General features: G+C 46.9%; 1 protein-coding gene across 2 annotated transcripts; it reads right to left on the bottom strand.

Annotated features, from left to right (window-relative positions):
- Positions 1-7,556: 7,556 nt before the first annotated feature.
- Positions 7,557-23,233, bottom strand: Cln3 (CLN3 lysosomal/endosomal transmembrane protein, battenin). Of its 2 annotated transcripts, XM_041666989.1 has the most exons (16): positions 22,788-23,233; positions 22,476-22,576; positions 22,247-22,325; positions 21,151-21,247; positions 20,198-20,269; positions 19,720-19,799; positions 19,530-19,615; positions 18,818-18,890; positions 18,590-18,733; positions 16,665-16,777; positions 13,987-14,033; positions 13,843-13,911; positions 13,700-13,755; positions 13,492-13,585; positions 7,973-8,113; positions 7,557-7,888 (listed from the first exon to the last, which is right to left on the bottom strand). In XM_041666989.1, the coding sequence occupies exons 2-16, from the start codon at positions 22,519-22,521 to the stop codon at positions 7,769-7,771; spliced, it is 1,317 nt and encodes a 438-aa protein (XP_041522923.1). In that variant the 5' UTR covers positions 22,522-22,576; positions 22,788-23,233; the 3' UTR covers positions 7,557-7,768. The 2 variants fall into 2 exon arrangements, with proteins under 2 accessions (XP_041522923.1, XP_041522922.1); XM_041666988.1 differs by lacking the exon at positions 22,788-23,233 and having other exon boundaries at positions 22,476-22,725.
- Positions 23,234-24,070: the final 837 nt, after the last annotated feature.

Raw genomic sequence — 24,070 nt, 5'->3', positions numbered from 1 at the left:
TTGCTGCTTCCAAAAACCGTTGCCCCTAGGCTGTAGGACTGAAAAGAGAATGTGGTTCCTGCCTGATGGTTTATGTCTGTAATCCGCAGACTAGGGAGGCTGAAGCAGGAAGATACTGGGTTCTGTAGAATCCTCAAAAAGTCACCAGAAGACCTCCAGTCACAATGCAATCAGCAACAGCATTTATGATACCACATGCAGGTGGGGTCGCAACAACCCAGAGAGGAATCTGTCAGCTCCTTTTAAGCATAGCTGTGGGGCTGGAATAGCTTGGTCACACAGCTGATGTCACAGGCTTCATAAAAAACAGTTGCCTGAATTTACTGGGAGGCAGCACTGGATTCCAGGAAAAGTCATAAGCTGACGTCATTCAGAAAAGCCCAGCGTCTAAGGGAAGTAACTGACATTCCAGACCTCTCAACTGTTAGATAAGATCACCAGTGTTCTTGAGTCCAGTACGCACCTATTCTCCTTTCACGTAGACAGCTTTAGACAAATCAGGGTCCTGAACCCTGAAAATCCCATCACTACCAACAACTATTATGATAAAAACCCTACCCTGCACAAGTTGGTCACTCTCTGATCTCCTACTCCTACTTAGGACACACGGAGGCTACAGGCTCAAGCTTGAAATAAAGGTTCTTCACTTTAACATACGGGATTCGGTCCCCATGGTGATCTTTTGGAGGTACCCGATCTGGGCATAACATAGCTACAGGAATTTTAAAAGCCATGTGATCATTCTACTTAGGATTGACTTATGAAAGTGGCAATCATATTAGTATATTACTAATTGGTTAAGTCTGGTCTGGACATGTCCCAGACTGTCATTTTTTGGTTATCGCCTGTGTGTGTGTGTGTGTGTGTGTGTGTGTGTGTGTGTGTGTGATTTAGCCCAGGCCAAGTGTGTGTAGGAACTGAGGCCTAGATCTTAACTGTGTTTTTAGGGACCTGCCATGGTACTTGCCTGGCCCTCTCTGTTTTGAGACCAGACTGGACCAAGAAAAATGCTCTGGCCTCCCATCTGATCTTCAGAGTAAGAATCTATGGGCAAAATGAGCCTATACTAGCAATAGGACCCAGGAGAAAATTCAGCCGAAAAGGCACTTGTCACCAAATCGGAGAACCTTAGTTCTCTGGGGTCACAGAGTGGAAAAGGAGAACGGACTACTGATGTTTGTCTCCCTCTCTCTATCTCTCTAAATGTAATGAAAATAATAATAAGCCGGGCGATGGTGGCGCACGCCTTTAATCCCAGCACTCGGGAGGCAGAGGCAGGCGGATCTCTGTGAGTTCGAGACCAGGTCTACAGAGTTAGTTCCAGGACAGGCTCCAAAGCCACAGAGAAATCCTGTCTCGAAAAACCAAAAAAAAAAAAAAAAAAAAAAAGGAAAATAATAATAAAAATACACCCTCACATTCAGCCATTATTTCATGCATACTTGTTAACGAAACGTTTTCTGTGACTGAGCGATGGTGCAGCCACAGGACACAGCTGTGAGTAAAAGTGGGCAAACTTAAAGAATTCACATGTGTGTTCCGGGAGGAACTACTGCTCTCCCAGGTGCTTTCGGCTGTGGAAAGACAGTGATTTCACAGCCTCTGTCGAGTATTCCAACAGTGACGTGATCATCTTTGTAGGATGCGCTGAAAGAGGAAATGAGATGTCCAAAGTTCTTCGGGACTTTCCGAGCTCACTATGGAAGTTGAGGGTAAGGTAGAGTCGGTCATGGAGAGGACAGCACTGGTGGCCAATACCTCCAATATGTCTGTAGCTGCAAGAGAAGCCTCTGTTTACCCTGGAATTACACTACCAGAATATTTCTGTGACGTGGGCCACCACATTAATATCGTGGCTGACTCTACCTCTAGATGGGCTGAGACCCTCAGGGAAATCTCTGGTGGCTTAGCAGAAATGCCTGCAGATAGTGGATATCGTGCATATCTCGGTGCCCAGCTGGCCTCTTTCTATGAACGAGTGGGCAGAGAGAAATGTCTCGGGAACCCTGGAAGAGAAGGAAGTGATAGCATTCTAACTTGACTACAAGTTTGATTATTACTACAGATGACTAACTACTAACCACTTGGGAGGATGAGGCAGAAGGAGAAACCTGGGCTACATGGTAAGACCCTGCCCCAGTCAAACAAATAGCAGTAAAACCCACACACATCCCCCCACCCCTTTTTGGGCTCATCCCAAATCAATAATTGCAGTGATGTGGGTAGCAAAACACACATTTCCACCATCCTTTGGTAAAGTTTTGGTTGTTTTTCTTTTTGCTGACTTAGGATCCTGAGAAGGGTATGATGAAACACACATGTGCACACAAAGCCACTATTACTGGAAGCAAACTTGGAGAATTACTGAATTATGCTTTTCCTTTTAAAAAGACTTATTTGTTTGATGTGTATTGTCCAAGTGTATGGGAACCGTGTGCATGCAGTGTCATCTATGGAGACCAGAGGAGCACAATAGATCCCCTGAGAAGTTTCCCTACTCTTCCTCCTTTCTCCTTCCTTCCTTCCTTCCTTCCTTCCTTCCAGGAAGGACCTCAAGACTGGAGAGATGGTTCAGGTTGGAAGCACTAGCTGCTTTTCCAGAGGACCCAGGTTCAATTCCCAGGACCCACATGGCAGCTCATAGCTGTCTGTGGCACCAGTTTCATAGGATCTGACACTTTCACAGACATACATACATGCAGGCAAAACGCCAATTAATGCACATGAAATTAAAAAAAAACAATCAAGTAACACTTTAAAAAAAAGAAAGGACCTCAAGCCTTGCTGTGGTGGTGCACGCCTTTAATCCCTTTAATTGCAAAGGTAGGTGGATCTCTGTGATTTCAAGGCAGCCAGGTCTACACAGAGATCCCTTTCTAGATAGATAGATAGATAGATAGATAGATAGATAGATAGATAGAGAGTCTCACTCAATAGCCCAAGCTGGTCTTGCCTCATGTTCCTCCCATTTTAGGTTCCCAGTGCTGGGATTACAGGAATGAGCCACATACCTGGCATTATATTTCATTTTGATGAGTGTCTACATCCTGTCTTCTTTCCCTTTCTTCGTTCACTATTAGGAATTGATCTAGGACCTCATGGATGTTAGGCAAGCACTCTACTCCTGAACTGCATTCTTTCATCTCTATATGGAGAGGGGAGGGACGACCTCATTGTGTAGCTCTGGCTGACCTGCAACTTAGTAAGCAAACCACGCTGGCCTCAAACTCACAGACATTCTCCTGCCTCTGCTCCTTTAATGCTGGGTCTAAAGGCATGCGCCACCATGACTAGTTTTGTTTGTTTGTTTGTTTGTTTTACATTTAAAAAATATTTTAGCTGGGTGGTGATGGCACAGTGCTCTAAATCCCAGCACTTGGGAGGCAGAGGCAGGTGGATCTCTGTGAATTCATCACAGTCTGGTCAACGAAGCTAGTTCCAGGACAGTCAAGGTTACATAAACAAACCTTGTCTCAAAAAGACCAAAATCCAGACTCAAGGTTTATTTTGTATCTGTACTGGTGTATTACCTGCATGCATGTCTGTGCACCACATGTGTGCCTGATGCCCATTTGGCCAGAAGAAGGCATCAGATCCCTTGACTCTGTAGTTGTAGACAGCTGTGAGCTGCTCTGGGGATGCTGGGAATCAAATCAGGGCCCTTTGAAAGACCAGTAAGTGCTCCAAACAACTGAGCCACCTTTTTAGCCCTTTATTTTTAATTTTAAAAATTATTTCTATGGATATTTTATCTACCTGTATTGTATGTCTGCGCACTACGTCCATGCCTGGTTCCTGCAGAAGTCATAAGAGGGTGCTGGATCCTCTGGAACTGGGGTTACAGTTGACTCTGAGCCACCGTGTGGGTGCTGGAACCATACCTGACTCCCCTCAGAAGCAGCAGGCGCTCTTAACTACTGAGTCATCTCCTCAGTCCCAACTAAACTTTTTTTTTTTTTGTAAAATTGTTTTTGCCTTGTTTTGGGAGACAGGGTCTCACTATGTATCCCTAACTGGCATAAAACTCACCTCACCCAGTCCCAATCAAAACATTTTTTTTCTTTTCTTTTTTTTTTTTTTTAGTTTTTCGAGACAGGGTTTCTCTGTGGCTTTGGAGCCTGTCCTGGAACTAGCTCTGTAGACCAGGCTGGCCTCGAACTCACAGAGATCCGCCTGCCTCTGCCTCCCGAGTGCTGGGATTAAAGGCGTACGCCACCATCGCCTGGCTCAGTCAAAACATTTTAAATAACTCTATTGAGACACACTTCACAGGCTATACAAATGGTCTTTATTTTTGTTTTTTTTTTTTTTTTTGTTTTTTTGTTTTTGTTTTTCGAGACAGGGTTTCTCTGTGGTTTTGGAGCCTGTCCTGGAACTAGCTCTTGTAGACCAGGCTGGTCTCGAACTCACAGAGATCCACCTGCCTCTGTCTCCCGAGTGCTGGGATTAAAGGCGTGTGCCACCATCTTTAGTATAATGAAAGATGCCTGTGAGTGTGTCCACGCAGATGTGAGTGTGTCCACGCAGATGCCTGTGAGTGTGTCCACGCAGATAACTGTGAGTGTGTCCACGCAGATAACTGTGAGTGTGTCCACACAGATACTTGTGTGTCCACAATCTGAGATCACATTTATCACCTTCAGTAGAAATCCTGGCTGGGCATGAAAGAACTCAGGTTTGAAGCCAGCTTGGGCTACACGGTCCCTGTCACAAAAACAAAACTAGGTGGCCAGAGAGATGGCTGAAGGGTTAATAGAACTTGTTGTTCTTGCAAAGGACCCAGCTTCTGTTTCTGTGACCCACATGGTGGTTCCCAATCATCCATAACTCTAGTTCCAGGAAAGGTAATGTCATCTCTGGCCTTCCTGGACACCAGGTACATACATAGTACACATACATACATGCAGGCAAAACACTCAGAAAACAAAACAAAAAAGTTGAAAGCAAAACCACCCTTTTCTTTTTGTTAAAAAAAAAAAGTGAATTGAAAGAAATTCTGAGCCAGGCATGGCAGCACACACCTAAATTCTGAGCCAGGCATGGCAGCATACACCTAAATTCCAAACCTTCAGGAAACTGAAGGTTCTCAAGTTTAAGCCAGCCTGGACTTCATAGCGGAATTCTGGGGATTGAGAACAAGGAAGGAAGACTTCATTTGCTGATAGGGTCTTACTGTGTAGCCCAGGCTGGCCTATACGCCCAGTCTCCTTGCTCCAGTCTCCTGACTGCTGGGATTACGCCCGCACCAGTCTGCTGGGCATCTGTGCCATTTGTTTTCTGTCCTCTCTCTGCTCAATCACTCATAGCCCTCCAAGCTGCAAGCCTACTTCCTTCTCAATACATCATTTTTTTATGGCTGAATATTATTTCATTGCAAGGCTATGCAGCTATATTCATCCATCTGTTAATTGATGGACATTAGGATTTCAGGGTTTTTTTTTTTAGTATGAACAATGCTGTTATAAACACTTACATTGGATAACATCAAGGAGAATTGCTAACTCCTTTCCCAGTAGTGTAGACTCACTACACCCTCCCCAGTACTTGCTATTCTGTGTGTGTGTGTGTGTGTGTGTGTGTGTGTGTGTTTGGCTAGTTTTGATTTTGTCTTGTTATAGCTATTCTCACTCTGATTTTGATTTGTATTTACACTATTGGTAAAGATGTTAGACATTAAATCTTTTTTTGTTGTTTCTGTTTGTTACAGGAAGTCACACACATGTGAAAGATTTAGAGTTGTGGTCTTGTCAGGCTTGGCGGACCACCCCTTTAACTGCAGCACTCCAGAGGCAGAGGCCAGAGGGTTTCAGAGTTCGGGGCTAACCTGGGTTATAGAGCAAGTTCCAGAACAGTCAGGGTACAAAAAGAAACACTATCTTAAAAAAAAACAAAACAAAACTAGAGATAGGTGTGGCCTTGTTAGAGGAGGTGTATCTCTGAATACAGGCTTTGAATTTCCAAAGCCCGTACTTTCCCCAGTTTCTGTCCCTGTCTCTCTCCATCTGCCTCTTTGTTCCATAATCTCTGAGCTCCTGCTCCAGTGCCGTTCATGCCTGCCTGCTGCGACACTCCCTGCCTGATGGTCATGGACTCACCCTCTGAAACGGTAAGCTCTAAGTTAACTCTTTCTTCTGCAAGTTGCCTTGGCCATGCGTGTTTTCTTCACAGCAACGGAAAAGTGATTTAGTCCTGGAAGCTGCAAAGGCATATGCATACACATAGACTAGCACTCGGATCAGAGAGGTAAGCGCACAAACCCACAGACCAATGCACACAGCCAGGCAGGCAAAGGTGAAGCATCAGGCCTCTGATGCCGTGGGATATTTGTGTGCTGTGTGAAAATGTATCGCTGTGATCGATGTAATAAAAAGCCACATGGCCGACACCTAGGCAGGAGGTATAGGTAGGACTTCTGGGCAGAGAGAGGAAGGAAAACAAGGAATCTTCGCATGGGGAAAATGCCAGGAGACCCAGAGAGGAAACAGGAGGTGTAAGATGGAAGAGAGGTAATACCGTGTGACAGACTGTAGATTCCATATGAAAGGGTTAATTTAAGTTGTAAGAGCTAGAGGGACAAGCCTAAGCTAAGGCTGTGCCTTTATAATTAAGTCTCTGTGTCATTATTAATGAGCTGGCAGCCATCCCCCCCGCCCCCAAAAAAATCCAACTACATATAGAGGAGACTTGAATAGCCAAACATAGGGTCTGAGAAAGCTAAGAAAAGTTCTGGACAAAGAGCTGGATGTGGATTCCTAATCTTGCAGTCTCTCAGGCAGGCCAGTGCTCGGAGTGCACAGAGAGACACAGCTCCTAGTCGTTGCCTATAGGCTGGAGACAGCTGCCAACACCAGTTTTCCTTGTTACCAAATTCTAAAAAGAAACTCACCAAAGAGATGTAAAGTGCGTAGGGCTGAGAGACATAAAAGCTTAAGTGGTTTGTCTAAGAAAATGTTTTTAAGTTTAAAAAGATATTTTTCAGTTAGTAATACAAGTTATGATAGAAAATGGTTTGGGAATAAAACTCTGGACTCACCAAGATAGGATAAATTGTGAAGTAATTTCTTTAAATATGCCAAATACAAATGGCCTGGACATGTGGATGTAATTCTGACCAGATAACTGTTCTTATTTTATATGGTTTTACTGTGGTAGAGTTAAAACCTTCCCTTTCACTTAGACAAAAGGAGGGAGGTGTTGTGAATATTTGTGGACACTGTGAAGATGTGTCACTGTGATTGGCTGAATAAAGAGCTGAACGGCCAATAAGTAGGTGAGAATAGGCAGGATTTCAGGGGAAAGAGAGCATGCTGGGAAGAAGAAAGGCAGAGACACCAGGAAAACACACAGCAAACTGGACATGTAGCACAGAGGGTCCAAGCCACATGATAGAAGATAGATGAGTAGAAGCAGGTCAACTGAGCAATAAGAGCTAGTTGGGAACAAGCCTAAGCTAAGGCCAAGTTTTCACAACTAATAATAAGTCTCTATGTCATTATTTGGGGACGGGGGCGATACAAAGATAGTCCGACAGAAGGCTTGTTACACGGCACAAAAGGTAAACTGATAAAATAAGCATTTATTAGAAGGGCATGAGGCTGAGGGAAAACTCCCAGAGACCAGCTCAGGGGTGGGAAACAATGGGGGCTCCTTGCTGAAGCGGGGCAGGACTGTAGCTCTTCCCACTCCCCAGCCTGCTAGGAAGGGCTAGAGCAGAGCTCACAAGTGTGTCTCATCTGTCTGCAGGTCAGTGAGTCCCGAACAACCCATGTCAAGGGAGATGGCAGAGGAAGTCATGCAGAGGCAAGGCCAGGACCCCTGACATGGAGATTCCCAAGGTGTCAGAGATACAGGCAGCCTCCATGGCAAACTCTCGATGCTTGTCACTGGTCTAGGAGAGCAAAGAACAAGGCGTTAGGCTTCCACCCACAAGAATCTGGAGGCCACCCAAAGCCCTTACCCAGCCAGCACAGACCTCTAGAGCAATGTTGTGGAAGGTGTTCACGTAGGCGGCCCCACCCAGGAACCCTTCATACAGAATGATGACGAAGATGAGGTAGATGTTGGGCAGGAAGCTCAAGCAAACATCAGCCAGTAGGATGGCCAGGTTGAGGCACTGTGGACAGAGGTAAGGGGAGGCTTGAGACCGAGCCACAGCACAGCACTGAGGTCACAAGTCTCAAAGCTGGGGAAGGAAAAGAAGGGACTAACAGGTCTGGGTGGGATCCCAGTGCCCAGCCGGGCCTGCACGACCCTGAGATCTTGGTGGGCCTTCCCTTGCCCCATCCTCATCCCCATACAGCTTGTAGGTTCCTCCCTTCCTTTGCTCCCATAACTCCTAGCCTAAAGTGCTCCTCAACTGTCCCTCACTGGTGATCTCTCAACTTGGAACTTGGATCATGGTCATTTCCACTGAGGTCAGTGGTCATCTCATTTCCTCCTTGGCTTTTTTGTTTTGTTTTTCTTTCTGGCATGAACCATCACACCTAGACTCCCCCACACTGCTCTCCTCCCCACTGCCTGACCCCCGCCAGCAGATGGAAGTCAGGACCTTGTGCTTCACAGGCAAGTGCTCTACCAGTGTTATCTTCAGCTCCCCAGGGCTCCCCTGAACACCCCCATTCTCCCCTCATTACAGGATGGAGACCTCCCTGTCTGTCTCACTGCATCTAGTCAGGGACACCGCTAACCACCCACGATGTACAAGACGACAGCACAACAAACTATCAGACTAGGAAAATGGAGACTGGAAAGACGGCCCAGTGGTCACTAGAGCTTGCTGCTGTTGCAGAAGACCTGAGAGTGGTTCCTAGCACCTATGGGACTCAGGAATATCTGTAATCTCAATTCCAGAGGATCTGACACCCTTTCTGGCCTCCACAAGTGCCAGGCACACAGGTAGTTCATACACACACTCTCACACACGCATGCACATGCAAGCCAACGTTTATATAATAAATTAAAAAAAAAAGAGGGTCGGTAATGTGGTAGAGCACACCGTTAATCCCAACACTCCAGAGGCAGGCAAATCTCTCTGAGTTTGAGGCCAGCCTGATCTAAATAGTGTATATTCCAGGCCACTCAAGGATACATAGAGAGATCTGGTCTCTCTCTCTCTCTTTTTTTTTTTTTTTTTTTTTTTTTTTGGTTTTTCGAGACAGGGTTTCTCTGTGGTTTTGGAGCCTTTCCTGGAACTAGCTCTTGTAGACCAGGCTGGTCTCGAACTCACAGAGATCCGCCTGCCTCTGCCTCCCGAGTGCTGGGATTAAAGGCGTGCGCCACCACCGCCCGGCCTTTTGGGGGGTTTTTTGAGACGGGGTTCCTCTGTAGCTTTGGAGCCTGTCCTTGAACTAGTTCTTGTAGATCAGGCTGGTCTCGAACTCATAGAGATCTGCCTGCCTCTGCCTCCTGAGTGCTGGGATTAAATGCATGCACCACCACCGCCTGGTGAGAAATCTGGTCTTAAAAAGTCAAAAAAATTGTTAAGAGTCCTGGTGTTTGAGAAACCATAGTTTTCATGTTCTCATTTCAAGAAGCCTCCTTGATCCCCCACTTGACGATGCCAATCCCTCCTCTGTTCCAGGTTCTGCTATTTTAGGACACTGTATGCCCTCCCTCGAGTGTAGGTCACCACCTGGAGGCTCACAGGATCCACATACAAAGTCTTAACTGGGGATGTGTTAACCAGGGACCAGGAAGGCCTCCTCATTCTGAAGCCATCACTACGTCATCTGGAAGGGCTCAGCGATCTGCATTAAGAACGCACTCCGGGGCTGGAGAGATGGCTCAGCGGTTAAGAGCATTGCCTGCTCTTCCAAAGGTCCTGAGTTCAATTCCCAGCAACCACATGGTGGCTCACAACCATCTGTAATGAGATCTGGTGCCCTCTTCTGGCCTGCAGACATACACACAGACAGAATATTGTATACATAATAAATAAATAAATATTAAAAAAAAAAAAAGAACGCACTCCGTTGACAGAGATGCAAGGGGAGGAGCTGCAAACCTACACCTGTGGCATGAGGCCTGGTGCTGTGGGTAATGGTAGGGATCAGGGATAAGGTAACTCCTTAGCCTGTAAGCTAATACGTCCGGCGACTCTAGAATCTTCCATGTGTAAATGCTGACAACTATTGACCTAGCCTTGGGCTAATATCACTGATCGGATTTATAGGAGGATCAGAGGCTATTGAGCTTCAGAATATAATCTATACTTCTGTATTTCATCATAGAATTAAGTTTTCTTACATTAAATTATTAAGTTATTACATTTATTTGGTGTATACGTGCACTTATACACATGTATGGAAATCAGATATCAAACTCAGGTTGTTAGGCTTGGTGGCATCACTGAAACATGCACCCCACTCCCCACTTTCACTTTTTTGTTGTTGTTGTTGTTTTGAGACAGGGTTTTGTGGTGTAGCTCTGGCTGTCATGGGACTTAGTTTGAAGACCAGGCTGGCCTTGAACTCACCAAGATCTGCCTGTCTCTGCTTCCCCAGTGCTGGGGGAAAGGCACGTACCACCACCTCCTGGCACACTTTTTGATTTTGAGTGTACAAGTGTGTGTGTGTGTGTGTGTGTGTGTATGCCAGTGCACATGTGTGTAGAGATCATAGAATTTTCAGTAGTTGATCCTCTCCTTCCACTGTGTGGGACTTAGGGATTGCACTCAGGTAGTCAGGCTTGGTGGCAACAGGTACCCTTACATCTTTCTGGCCCATCATCTTAATTTAAAAAATGATATTTTTAATTACACATATTTTTTGAGGGGTGGCACATGGCACCTGCGTGGAGGTAGACAACAACTTCTGGGAGTCCCTTTTCTCCTTCCACCATGTGGATTCCAAGGATCAAACCTGGGTGGTTAGGCTTGGTGGTGAGTAAGCGCCTTTACCCGCCGAGCCATCTCTTTAACCCCATGAATTGAGCTCCTCAATGTTAAGGGCAAAAGTATTTTCCTGTAATGCAGGGAACGAACCCCTTAACATTTGGAAACAGAAGGATTTTTTAGATGTTTTTAGCTCTTTGGAGTATTAGCATATACATAATGATAGATCTTGGGGATAGAGTCAAGTCTAAACGTGAAACTCATTTTTCATGTATACTCATACATGTGACCTGAAGGTAGTTACTACAGTATTCGTCGGCATTTCCCCATGAAATGAAGCTTTGTGGTGTCGTATGCATTAGTACATTCTGCATTTTGGGTTTCAGATGTTTACATTAGGGATGCTCAACCCATAGTCAGAGGTTTAAGTCACTTTAGGGTTGGAGATCTCTAGATGAATGCTGGTGCGTGAGGCTCCTCTTGGGAGACTGCTACAGAGAGCCATATTTACTAAGAACCACAGATCTCTGTCAGGGCAGCTGAATTTGTTTCCAGCAATTATTCATGGATAAAAACACTCATCTGACCAAAAATGCCACTGACGTTATTCTAAGTAACCTAACCTACCGTGAAAGAAGCATGCATTTGCTCCCAGGTGCAAGCAGTATGTCTCTGTCTGATTTGAAAATATGTCTCTTTGCATAAAGTGTTGACAAATAATCATGAAACACATTTCGACCAATTAAAATGTGGAAAAAGCCAGACATGCGGGCCTATACCTGAAATCCTAGCACTCTGGAAACAGAAGTAGGAGGATCATCAAGTTCAAGATCAGCCTGGGCAATACAGTGAGACCCTGCCTTAAAAACATGGGGCCAGGCGGTGGTAGTGAACACCTTTAAACTCAGCACTTGGGAGGCAGAAGCAGGTGGATCTCTGTGAGTTTGAGGCCAGCCAGGCCTACAGAGCTAATTCCAGGACAGGCTCCAAATTGACGGAAAAACCTGTCTTTAAAAAAAAAAAATGGGAGCTTGGTGAGAAGGCTTGGTGGTTAAGAACACTCTGGATGTGGGTTCAGTTCCCAGCACCTACACGGCAACACACAACCATCTGTAACTCTAGTTTCCCAGGATCTCATGCCCTCGTCTGGCTTTCGTGGACACTGAAGCATGTGGTGCATAGACATACAAGCAGGCAGATAAATAAAAAACACCCATACACATACAAACTCAAAATAAGCAAAACCGACAAACTCAAAACAAAACAAAACAAAACAAACCCACTAAGGCTGGGGTGGGGAGTAGGGAACGTGGGAAGATGGCTCAGCAAGTAAAGACATTTGCTGTGCAGGTCTGACAACCTAAATTTGAGCTCCCAAAACCCAGAAGGAGAGACAAAAAAAAGGTGTTCTCTGGCTTCCACATCCAGGCAAGTGTGTGCACACCCCTGTGGGCAGATACACATACCATATATTATACATACAATAAAAATACATACATATGATTTTATTAAAAAATAAATCAGCCAAGTGGCACATACTTTTAAAGCCAGCCCTAGTAATCTGGAGGCAGAGGCAGACAGATCTCTGAGTTCTAGGCTAGTCTGATCTACAGAATGAAGTCCCCAGCGCCAGAACTGTTACTTAGATAAACCCTGTCTTGAAAAACAAACAAACACACGAAAAACAAAACAAAACAAAAAATTTGCCTCCAAATAAAATGCTTGGGCTGATGAGATGGCTCACTGGATAAAGGCCCAAGCTTTTATCCATTGCTCCCAAGCTGATGACATGAGTTAGATCCCTAGAACCCACATGTGGGAGAAGAGAACCAATCTGCAGGTTGTTCTCTGACCTCCATACACACTACTTGGCAAGCGCCTTCTCTCCCAATAAATAAGTAAAAATCTAATTATAATTTTTTTAAATTGTAAAAATAAATAGAAAGTTTGAAGGTTTAAGATGTACCTCAATAAGAGCACCGACCTAACATGCACAAGGCCCTAGGTTCAATCACAAGGACCATAAAAACAAGCGACAAAGAGGCCAGGCATGACGGTACATGCCTTTAATGCCGGTATTTGTGAGGCAGATCTGGGAGCTCCAGGACAGCCTGGTCTACATACTGGATTCCAGGCCAACCAGAGCAACACAGTGAGATCCTGTCTCAAAAACAAAGAAAAAAAAAACCCTAAAAAATAAAACAAACAACAACAATGAAACCAAAATAAACCAAAACAATATCTTATTCTTCCACTTGCCCCTCAATGCTGTTGTACAAAACCATGAGAAATAGTTGTTGCCCACAGCTATTAAACATTTTAGTCTCTGCAGTACTAAGATGGAACCCACAGCCTTACACAGGCTAGGCAAACACTCTGTCACTGGGTTACATATCCTGACCCACCACATCTGATTTCTCAATGGGGAAACTGAGGCTCATTAGAGGTTCAAAGACCTGCTCTGAGTCACACAGCTATTCAGTACAGAAACTGGTATTTGCCCACAAGTATGGCTGGCTTCTGATGCCACCACACCTTTTCTACGGAACCCTGCCGGCGTTTACTACTGTACTTAGGAATGCTAGTGTACACTAAGATCTTCTGAGTGAGGGATGCTGGGAGTCGAGGTGAGAGTGGAAGAGAGGGCAGGGGCTCAGTACCTGCAGCAGGGCTAGGACCCAGGTGAACCGGATTCGGCAACAGTTCAGAGAAGAACGGGAGACAAACACGCCAGCCTGGTAGAGCATCTGGTACCTGAGGTGGGGGCAGGCAGGATGAGGACGCTCCTCTGGTCCTATGGGGTTAACTCCAGGTCCCCAACACAGAGGGATCCTCCTAGCCCATCGCCCACCTGCCAACTTCTCTCACCATCGGTACTGCTCAGCGTGACTCAGGGATGTGTTCCGGAAATACAGGAGCTCAAACTGCAGCAGAGACCAGACAAGTGGGGATTTGTGGAGCCTCAGCCCTATTTCTCCTCCCGCGCCCTCTTCCCAGCAGCCCTCACTCACAAGACCCTGGTTGATGAAATACTCGGCAAAGTAAACCAGCACCAAGGGGGTGATATATCTCAAGAGGCCCTGGAAGAGTGGGAGAAGTAAGTGGGAAGCAGAGACAGAGGCTCCTCACGGCGCACCCACAGCCACCGTCCAAACCTTGAACACTGTCCACCGTTCCTGGAACGAGAGGTCCCAGCTGGAACCTAGAGAGCAGGGAGAAAGGGGGAAGAAGTTGAACGCAGAATACCTAGCTGGGCACCATCATGCGGCGAGCAACCAGACACCAGAGCAGTGCGTTTGTATTAAATGGGGCTGGGATGCATACTTAGTAGCGGCTAAAATGATAGATTTCATAACTTGTACACATGTATACACACACACACACACACACACTAAACTTTTTTTTTTTAAAAAGCAGCAAGACTGTAGATCAGTGTACAGCTTCCCTCTGCTCACCCCATCCCAGACTCTGGTTCTGCTTTCTGTCTCTAAAATAGTCAGACCTTTTCTACCACAAGGCCTCAGTCAGAGATGTTTCCTGAGCCCGGAACATCTTCACCTACACATTCACAAGGTTGACTCCTGGACAGACAAGTTTCAGTCCAAAACTGTCCTTTAAAGAGCCTTCTGGGGCTGATGAGATGGCTCACACGGATGAGGGTACGTGCTGTCAGGCTTGACTGGGTGGAGTTCAATTCCCAGAACCTCTGACCTCCACATTTGCGCACATGCCCTTTCCCCAGCTCACCCTCCCACTCCCAGTAAATAAACGGTCTGTTGTTGTTTTTAAAAGCTCTCTTGGGGGCTGGAGAGATGGTTCAGTGGTTAAGAGTTCTGGCTGCTCTTTCAGAGGACCCAGGTTTAATTCCCAGCACCCACATGACAGCTCACAACTGGCTGTAACTCTGGTTCCAAGGGATCCAACACCCTCAAATAGACATAACATGGGCAAAACATCAGTGCACATAAAATAAAAATAAACAAAACATTAAATAAAGAAAAGGTTTCTCAGAGATGTAGGGATTGCTAGGAGGTTAAGAGCACTTGCTGTTGGACAGTTCTAAGACGGTTATTTTTACTTTTATACTTTTTTTTTTTTTTTTTAAAAAAAAGAGTCTCGGGCTGGAGAGATGGCTCAGTGGTTGAGAGCATTGCCTGCCCTTCCAAAGGTCCTGAGTTCAATTCCCAGCAACCACATGGTGGCTCACAACCACCTGTAATGAGATCTGATGCCCTCTTCTGGCCTGCAGAGATACACACAGACAGAATATTGTATACATAATAAATAAATATTTTTTTTTTTTTAAAAAGAGTCTCTTGCAGGGTGGTGGTAGCACACACCTTTAATCCCAGCACTCAGGAGGCAGAGGCAGGCGGATCTTTAAATCTGACGTCAGCTCCGGTTCACAGAGCAAGTGCCAGGACATCCAGGGCACACAGAGAAACCCTGTCTTGAAACAAAGAGCACTTGCTGCTCCATCCTGAGGACCAGAATTAGAATCCCAGCCCCACATCAGGTGGTTCACAACTGCCTGCAACTGCAGCTCCAAGGGATCTGACATCCTCTTCTGGTCTCTGAGGGCACTCAACACATTCATAGTGTAAATTCACAAAAACCACTTACACATAAATAAAGATAAAAATAAATCTTAGCCAGGTGTGTAGATGGCACACACCTTTAGTACTAGCATCTGGGAAACAGAGGCTGGTGGATCTTGTGAATTTGAGGCCATTCTGTTCTACAGAGTGAGTTCCAGCTCAGCAAGGGCCATACAAAGAGACTGTTTTTGCTTTTTTTTTTTTTTTTGGACAGGGTTTCTCTGTGTAGTCCTGGCTGTCCTGGAACTTGCTCTGTAGATCAGAGCTGACCTCAAACTCAGAGATCCACCCACCTGCCTCCCAAGTGCTGAGATTATAGGCACGTGCCACCACTGCCCTGTGAGAGACTCTGCAAAACACACACACACACACACACACACACACACACCACACACACACACACACACGGCTGGAAAGATGGCTCAGAGGTTAAGAGCACTGACTGCTCTTCCAGAGGTTCTGAGTTCAATTCCCAAGAGCCACATGGTGGCTCACAACCATCTGTAATGAGATCTGGTGCCATCTTCTGGCATGTGGGCATACATGCAGGCAGAACACTGTATACATAATAAATAAATAGAACCTTCTGTAAAGCAGAGCCCTTAATCCCCCCTGGTAATTTTTTTTTTTCTGAGACAGGGGGGTCTCTGTAGCTTTGGAGCCTGGAACTTGTTCTGTAGACCAGGCTGGCCTCAAACTCACAGAGATCGGCCTGCTTCTGCCTTCCCAGTGCTGGGATTAAAGGCATGCACCACCACTGCCCGCTCCCCCTGGTCTTCTTAACTATCATTTTCTGGTTTTGTTTATTTTTTTCTTTTGCAGGTGTGTATTTTGGGTTTTTTTTCTTTCTTTCTTTTCCTTTTTTTTTTTTTTTTTTTTTTTTTAAACTTTGAGACAGGGTCCTGTTGTGTAGCCCTGGCTGGTCTGGAACTCCTATGTAGATAAGGGTGGCCTTTAAGTCATACAGATCTGCATGTGTCTGCCTCCAGGGGTCGGGATTAAAGGTATGCACCACCACTCTGGGCCTGATCGCTGTTCTCCGTTCTGTGAAAATGTCCTCATATCATCTTGAACACCATGGTCTCAGCAACTGGAATGCCTGGCATGTGGTCAGTAAGTACACATGACTGCTTTGACCCAAAGCTGCTCATTCAGCCTGTCCCTCTCAACAGTGGACACAGTTGAGACCAAAACCCCAGGGGGAAAGTGACCCTGGGAGGGCCTTTGTCTCCTACCTGGATTTGACTCTGGGGTCTCAGTGCCTATGAGTGGCTGCCGGGCAGCAGTCTCTGCCTCGTCTTCCCTTCTAGGGTCCTGGGCTTCAGGAGATGTGAGCAACAAGAAGTAGCTGGGATGGAACAGAAAAGCAATAGTCACTGAGCTCTTGTTCTGACAAGAGCCCCAGGGGTCCTGCAGGCCACACCTTTTTGGGGACCCCTATACATCTGTATGTATCTAAAGATGGGGAGCTCAGACTCTCAGGTATCCAATCCTGTGCTGTGAGAGCCTCAAATGCATCCTTTTGTTTTGTGGGTTTTTTTTTTTCTTGGTTTTTCGAGACAGGGTTTCTCTGTAGCTTTGGAGCCTGTCCTGAACTAGCTCTTGTAGACCAGGCTGGTCTCGAACCCACAGAGATCCGCTGTCTTTGCCTCCCGAGTGCTGGGATTAAAGGCATGCACCACCACCACCCCGCCAAATGCATCCTTTTGGAGCCCAACTTTGGCTCTTTGTTTCTACCAGGGGGCCTCATATGACTGGGTTCACACCAGCAACTCAATTCCATTTCCTTGTTCTCATTAGCCAACAGCTGCTCTAGTACCACTTCTTAAATATTTACCGAAATTCTTACTAAATGTGTTCCTTCACGTTTTAATACATGTCTCTACTGCACTCTGGTTCCTCTCACCCCACCCTCCCTGTCTTCTTCCCGCACCTCACAGATTGTATGACCATGGGCTTTTATGTCTTCATTTAGTTTTTCTGAGACAGAGTCTCACTATCTGGTCCTGGATGGCCTGGGGCTTGATATGTTTACCAGGCTGGCCTCAAGCTCACAGAGATCGGCCTGCCTCTGCTGCCTGAGTGCTGGAACTAAAGGCATTTGCCATCAGATCCAATTATCTATATTTAGTTTTTGAGCCAGGGTCTCCAACATGTGATCCCTCTGCTCCAGTCGCCCAAGTGCCGGGATTAGAGACTTTCACACTACACACATCCTGACTTCTTTTTTGCCTTGCCCTTCTAACAGGCTTCCAGACCTTAGCATGACTGACTCCATGACGGAGGTGCCACTCAGGCTATAAAACTCAGCATGCAGACAGCACCACCTGCCAAAACTAAAACAATGACCTAATCCATCAAAGTCCCTAGTTCTGGGGAAGTCTCTAAATGTACTACCCTCAATTTTTAGCTTCTGTACTTCTGTTTCTGGGTAACTGTTCTTGTGAACTGAAGTATATCAACCCAGACCATGTTTTTTTGTGCTTAAAAGTTCACCCTGAGAAAGGCTCGGTGCTACACTGGGATCCTGCACACCCAGAGTAGTTGTCAGCTGACTAACAAATACTTTTTACTGACTTAAGACCATGTTTGAGCAGTCTTCTCTGGTAAATACCCCACAACAGTCCTAAGCTATAGATGAAATTACAGCTTTAACTGGCTAGGTAATGTTTTCTTTCTTTTTTTGTGGGGGGGGAGGGGAGGGTCTCACTATATAATTCTGGCTGTCCTGGGACTCATTATGCAGTCCAGGCTGGTCTCAAACTCACAGAGATCCCCCTCCCTTTGCCTCCTGAGTGCTGGGTTTAAAGGCGTGTGCCAACACTCCTGGTTTAATGTTTTCCCTACACACAGATCCACACAGAATAAACACTGAGCGCGCTCAGCCCTAGTCCAGTCTCAGAGCCCCACTGTGCTGATGCTTCACGTCACCATTGACACGAAAGGACAACCACTGTGACGTTACAGAGACAACTGGGGGTCAGGAATGAAGTTGTCCAGAGTCACCCAGCTAATACATGCCCACTCTGGTACTTAAATTGAGGGCTGTTGAGAGCCCAGAATCCACATGCCCTCAGAAAGCTGAGCAGATCTCAAGACTGGAATGGGATCAAGTTTCTCCTCCCCCACAGTTTTGTCCTTTGGGCCCAAGGACACTCACCTGGCCAGCAGCAGAATGGGAATCCCCAACATAGAAAGCAGGGTGTGTTGCGGGGAAAGGCCAGCCTGCGTGAGTCCCAGGTATGACAGCGATCCAAGGAGCCCTGCACCCCCAGTCCCCGAGGACCACCAGGAGATCACAGCACTGAGGAGAACACAGGAACACTTAGGAAGATGGAAGCCAGCAGGGGGCATACCTCTCCTCTTCCTTCCTGACCAGCCTGCTTACCTGGGGTAGAAGGCAGTGAGTGAGAGGAAGGTGACCTCTCCTAGACCTGAGGAGATGCTGGCCAAAACCACTCCTGGGAGGATGAAAAGCATATGGTGGCCTTTAACGGAAAGGAACAGTCCCCAGCGGCACTTGATTATAGCTTCACCTCTCCATTCGCTCAGCGAGCTAAAAGCAGACGTCACTGAACAGACTGGACAGGGTAGGGTCTCATCTGAAAGAGCCACACCCTCTTCCACGTATCTTCTCTGAGACTGTACCCCATCCTCATCCTCCCATTTATTCAGCCCTGCTCAGCCCAGTCTGTACTGGTCCACCCATCTCTTCCTCTAACACCTCCAAATTGTTCCTAGAGCACACTCTGATTGGGGAGCTCTAGCAGGTTTGTTTTTTAGACAAGGTTTCAGTATGTAGTCCAGGCTGGTCGGGAACTTGCTGTGTAGATCAGCCTGGCCCGGCACTCTCCTTTTTTTTTTTTTTTTTGAGATAGCATTTTGCTGTGCAGCTTAGGGTAGCCTTGAACTCATTATGTGGCCCAGACGCAATCACAATCCTCCTGTCTCTCAAGTGTGTGTGTCCCAGACAAACACCACTAGCAGTCTCTTGGGGTTACAGACATATCCTTTTACTCTGGGAAGCTGGGGAGACTACCTCAGCAGCGGACTGTGGAGGCTTCTCCAGGCCCATCCACCCCACAAAACAGCATACTCACCACACAGGCTTAACCCCACTGAGTGAGAAAAGGCAACCAGGATAAAGCTTCCAGCAGAACAAACTCCACTGACGAGGACCCGGGGACTGAGAAGAGGTGGAGAGGAACTCAGAAGGCTGCCTCTATTCGAGACTAGCCAGACTCTTGCTACCTCCCATCTCTGCCTTCCTCCTGCCACCCTGACCCAGACCTGTAGGGCAGCAAATGAAGGCCAAGAGGAGCCAGGAGTTTGATGATGAGGGTGGGAAGGATGTCTGCCAGGAGCACTGCCTGAAAAGGGAGAACAAAGTAAGAGCCGAGACCCTCCCAGAGGTAATCTTCCCAAACCAGCAGCAGAGCCAGCCGAGGAGACCTCTGCAAGGTCAGGCTCTAGAGTTAGACAGACCAGGGTTTAGTTTCAGCTTTCCCAGAGTTGCGCTTCTCCAATGGGTGTAAAGGCATTTATTTAAACGCTCTGAGCTTCAGTTTCCTCATCCCAAAAGGGGAAGCGTGCAGTGCCTCGTGCACGAAGCCACCTTGAGGGTTGGTTACCTGAGCTATTTACCACTCACAGAAAGGGCCCCCAGTCACTGGCAGTCTTGATCATTGGAATACTGACAGTCCTAACTGGGTGCAGAGGGGACAAGGGTGCAGAGGCACGGATCATGGGGCCTTGTGTGGGTACTCACAGCTGTGGAGATGGAGTTGCAATCGAATCGAGACGAGCTATTGTGAGGTAGGGGTGTTGGGCCTGGCTCCACCTATGAGAGAGAAGAAAGTCTTTCCTATAAGGAGGTAAGAGGTTTAACAAGGCCCAGTCCCAGCTCTGCCCTAACTTGACAGATGGCTTTGGGTAGGCATGGACTTCCTGGAGCCTTAGTTTTTCGACGTGCACCGTGAAGGAGAGTGTTGATAAGCAATTCAAACTATTGGCCCAGAGGACAACGATGACCCCCCCTAAGATGGATATAACATATTTTTTTTTAAAAATATTTTTTATGGTTTATTTAACTTTATTTTATGTGCATTGGTGTGAAGGTGTCAGATCCTCTGCAACTGGATCTTCAGACAGTTGTGAGCTGCCATGTGGGTGCTGGGAATTGAACCCGGGTCCCCTGGAAGAGCAATCAGTACTCTTAACCACTGAGCCAGCCCTCCAGCCCCTGGATATAACATATTTAAGAGCATTCATATAGCAATCTGGGTTTCTGGAAAAAATCTCACCTTGGACCAAATTCCCTATTGAACCTGCAAAGTAGAAGCTGTTCTTAGGGCAAATGTTTTCTAGATCAAGGGGACAAGAAGTTCTGCACCTGGGATGATTTTACCTGCTAGCAACGTTTGTAACATCTGGAGACATTCTTGGCTGTCACCTTTGGTTGTACAATAGTCACCCAGCCCCAAATGTCAACAGGACCCAGATGACAAAACACCCTATAGAACAAAGTCTCATGCAGCCAGTTAGTTGAGTTCACCAACCTGGTACCTGTTGCTCTCCAGCATCCCTCCGGCCCTGTGTATGGGAGACTAGGGACTTTAACTCCCTTGGTCCACCCGTGGCTACTTCATGAGTTTTTCAGGGGACCTCTGGCCCTGGATGAGTCCTCAGTAGTCCCGTGGTGGTGAAGAGGGGCTCACTTACGTGGCTCTGGTTCCCAGACGCCTGCTCTTGCTTAAGGATGTCATGAGCAGCGCTCAGCATCACAACGTATGAGAAATTGTTGCAAAGACCCAGGATCCTAGAACGAGGAGAGAGCTTCACTTCCTGGCTTTCTGTCGACCTATAGCCCTTAAAGATCTTTCCCTTCAAACACCAACCTCAGTAACAGTGTCGGGGTTAGAAATAAGAGGCTTTGATATTGGACCAGCTCATGGCCAAGAGTCAAGACCTCTCCCAGGAAGCTACCCTGACCACTCTTTCTTCTATGCTGGCACTAAGATTCCATTCTGGGGGCATTTCTCATCCATATATATACTGTGGTACAACAGAAATACCCAAGGCTTGAAACCCCAGTCAGTTGCTTCCTACTTCTGGGGCCTTCGTATATACTTATGCAAAATGGGGGCAAGTTCTCATCTGACCTTAAAGAGAACTGGAGGAATCAAAATAATACCAGGGCTCCTTTTGATCTGTAAAGTAATAGTTCTTATTTTCGCCTTCCAGAGCTGTGCTCAGGGTTAGGCAAAAGCAAAGGGACTGTGGACAGAGCTCCCTTGTATAGCACTCTCCTTTTGATCTGTAAAGTAATAGTTCTTATTTTCGCCTTCCAGAGCTGTGCTCAGGGTTAGGCAAAAGCAAAGGGACTGTGGACAGAGCTCCCTTGTATAGCACTCTGTGAGCACCCGGAAGGCCCTGCGCTGCAAATAAAAACAATGGGGAGCTGGGCATGGTACTACAGGCCTGTGATCCCAGCACCTGGAAGGCAAAGGCAAGAGGATTAGAAATTCAAGGCAAGCCTCCACTGCCCATAGAGTTTAAAGCCCGCTTCCATTAGAAAAAAAAAAAAAAAAGTTGCAACTGAATTGGTGAGAGAAAAGCATTAAGAACGTTACAGATGGTAGAAGCTCTGATCAATAGGTGACGGCGGTAATTTAATGGGATTTGGAAAGCTCACAGGTAGCCATGGGTAAACAAGTTGTGACTCAGTATTTGTAGATTCAGTTGCTTTTTGCGGCTTGATTCTCACCCCTTTTCTTCCCGTCGCACCTGACCTTTGCACAACACTCAGACCACTTACCAGAAACCCACCGCATTCTTCCACTGGGCCCTCTGACCATTCACCGGAGGGGCGTGGGGCTCTGAGTTCGTCTCCTGCCCTGGGAGGAAGAGAAGGCATGACCCACCACTCACGGAGACCCCGCGTATTTTATGTATTCTGTTGCGGGGGTCAGGCCAGTTTCCGAGCTCCTCAGAAGCCTCGTGGGGCAGAGGTGGTCACTCTCAAGACAACCGACAAGAGTACTCACTCTCGGAATCCTCAAGGCGCCTCCACGAGCCCGCAGAGCTTTCCATAGCATCGAGTTCGAGTCCCCCAAAGGGCCCAGAGTCAGCGTGTGTTCGGGGTTGGCTTCAAGAGAACAGATAAAAGTCTGGGACAGGTGGGTGCGCAGGATCAACACCAGGCGGTCAGCCCCGGGTCCGGCTGTCTGCTACACAGGACCGTCCGTAAACAGATCCCCCAGATCCCCGGAACTCCATCTCAGGTCCAACCACGCCCCACTCTTCGGACCCCGCCCCCAGCCCCTCTTAAAGCAAAGCCTCCGCCCCCGGACCTGTACCTTTAAGAGCAGCTGAGCTAAGCAAGGTAGAGTAGCAGGTTGGAGGGTCACGTGTCAGAACCAGCGCCTCTCCCATCACGTGCTTAGAAGGTTCCCCTACTTCCGGGTCCTGTTTTTCGCCTTTGGCCTTCCCAAACTTCGGCGAGTGAGAAAAGGAGAATTCAAGAGAAGCACTGGTTTGAACTGGAACGGTGGTGGGAGCCACAAGTAGAGTCGTGAAAAGCGGCACTCTAGTCGCCGACCAAATCTGCCAGTACTAGTCATGGCGCAGGAGGCTTCAGCTTCTTTCCTGCTGCCCTCACTTGCCTGAAACAAATATGGCTACTTTCTTACTCCGGTACCAAGACCCACCCAACTCTCCAAGGACTAGTTCTGCTTCGGAGCAAGGCGACCAGCCTCAAGTCCTTCTTATCTGTTGTTCTAACAGACTATTGTAAAGACCTAAAAAGTAAGCTACTGGGAGGTAGGTCAGAGTAGATTACCTAGAAAGTTAAAAGATAGCAGCCACCAAACAGGTTTTCATGAATTGCCTATGGCAACATTCAAGGCGTTAAGAAATGTCCTTTTCCATATTATTCTAGAACCAACAAATATCACGAAAGTAGTCCAACCCCTGGTTTTACAGATGAGAAAACCGAGGTCTCTTTTCCCCAATGTTAATCCTGCATTAGACCTATAGGTGACTTTAGAGACCCGTTTAAAAAAAGAAGAAGAAGAAAGAAAGCAGAGGTGCTGAGTTCACTGAGCAAGAATTTTTCCTGTTCTGTGATGTCAGTCAGTTGTCCTCTTTGGAAATTAGGAAAACGGGGCTGGGAGGGCAGTTGGAATATGTCACCTCACATAGCCCCAAATAAGGAGTCCTTCCCTTACCTTCCTCTCGGTGGTAGGTCAGCATCTTGACCACTCTTCATCAAGCCCATTCCTCTGTGGGAATGGCTTCTAGCAGCTTGTGCCCATTTCTACCGGTTTTTTTCAACCGATAGATCATTAAGATCGCTGTTTGAAATATGCCCTCCTGTTGTGTTCTTCCTAGCTCACTCAACCAATGAGACAAGGATCCTGCTCCCCATGCAGGGCCCTAGAGATACCGCAGCCTCTGTTCTTAATGAATTCACAGAAAGCTGCATGACACATGACCACAGTACAATAGCTACAGGTGAGGACATGGGTACTGGAAACACCAATCCAGGCCCTTCATCCCCTCAGAAGTGTCAGTGGCATGGAAGTGGGAAGCCAGAACTTCCACTGGCCTCGTTCTCCATCCTACTGCTTCTCCTCAGACA

Source organism: Microtus oregoni, unplaced genomic scaffold, assembly GCF_018167655.1.
Source record: "Microtus oregoni isolate MIOR12 unplaced genomic scaffold, Mior012 000016F_ref0000370, whole genome shotgun sequence".
Taxonomy (NCBI): Eukaryota; Metazoa; Chordata; class Mammalia; order Rodentia; family Cricetidae; genus Microtus; species Microtus oregoni.
This window is presented reverse-complemented; position numbering and strand designations above follow the sequence as displayed.

Bases quoted from the DNA above. Each gene is read 5' to 3' on its own strand.
- Cln3 (XM_041666989.1), bottom strand. From the start codon at position 22,521: ATGGAAAGCTCTGCGGGCTCGTGGAGGCGCCTTGAGGATTCCGAGA. The intron at 16,778-18,589 runs GTGAGTGTCCTT...GTTCCATCCCAG, and splicing joins CCCATTCTGCTGCTGGCCAG to CTACTTCTTGTTGCTCACAT. The intron at 13,756-13,842 runs GTGAGTGAGGGC...TCTCTGCTGCAG, and splicing joins ATTTCATCAACCAGGGTCTT to TTTGAGCTCCTGTATTTCCG.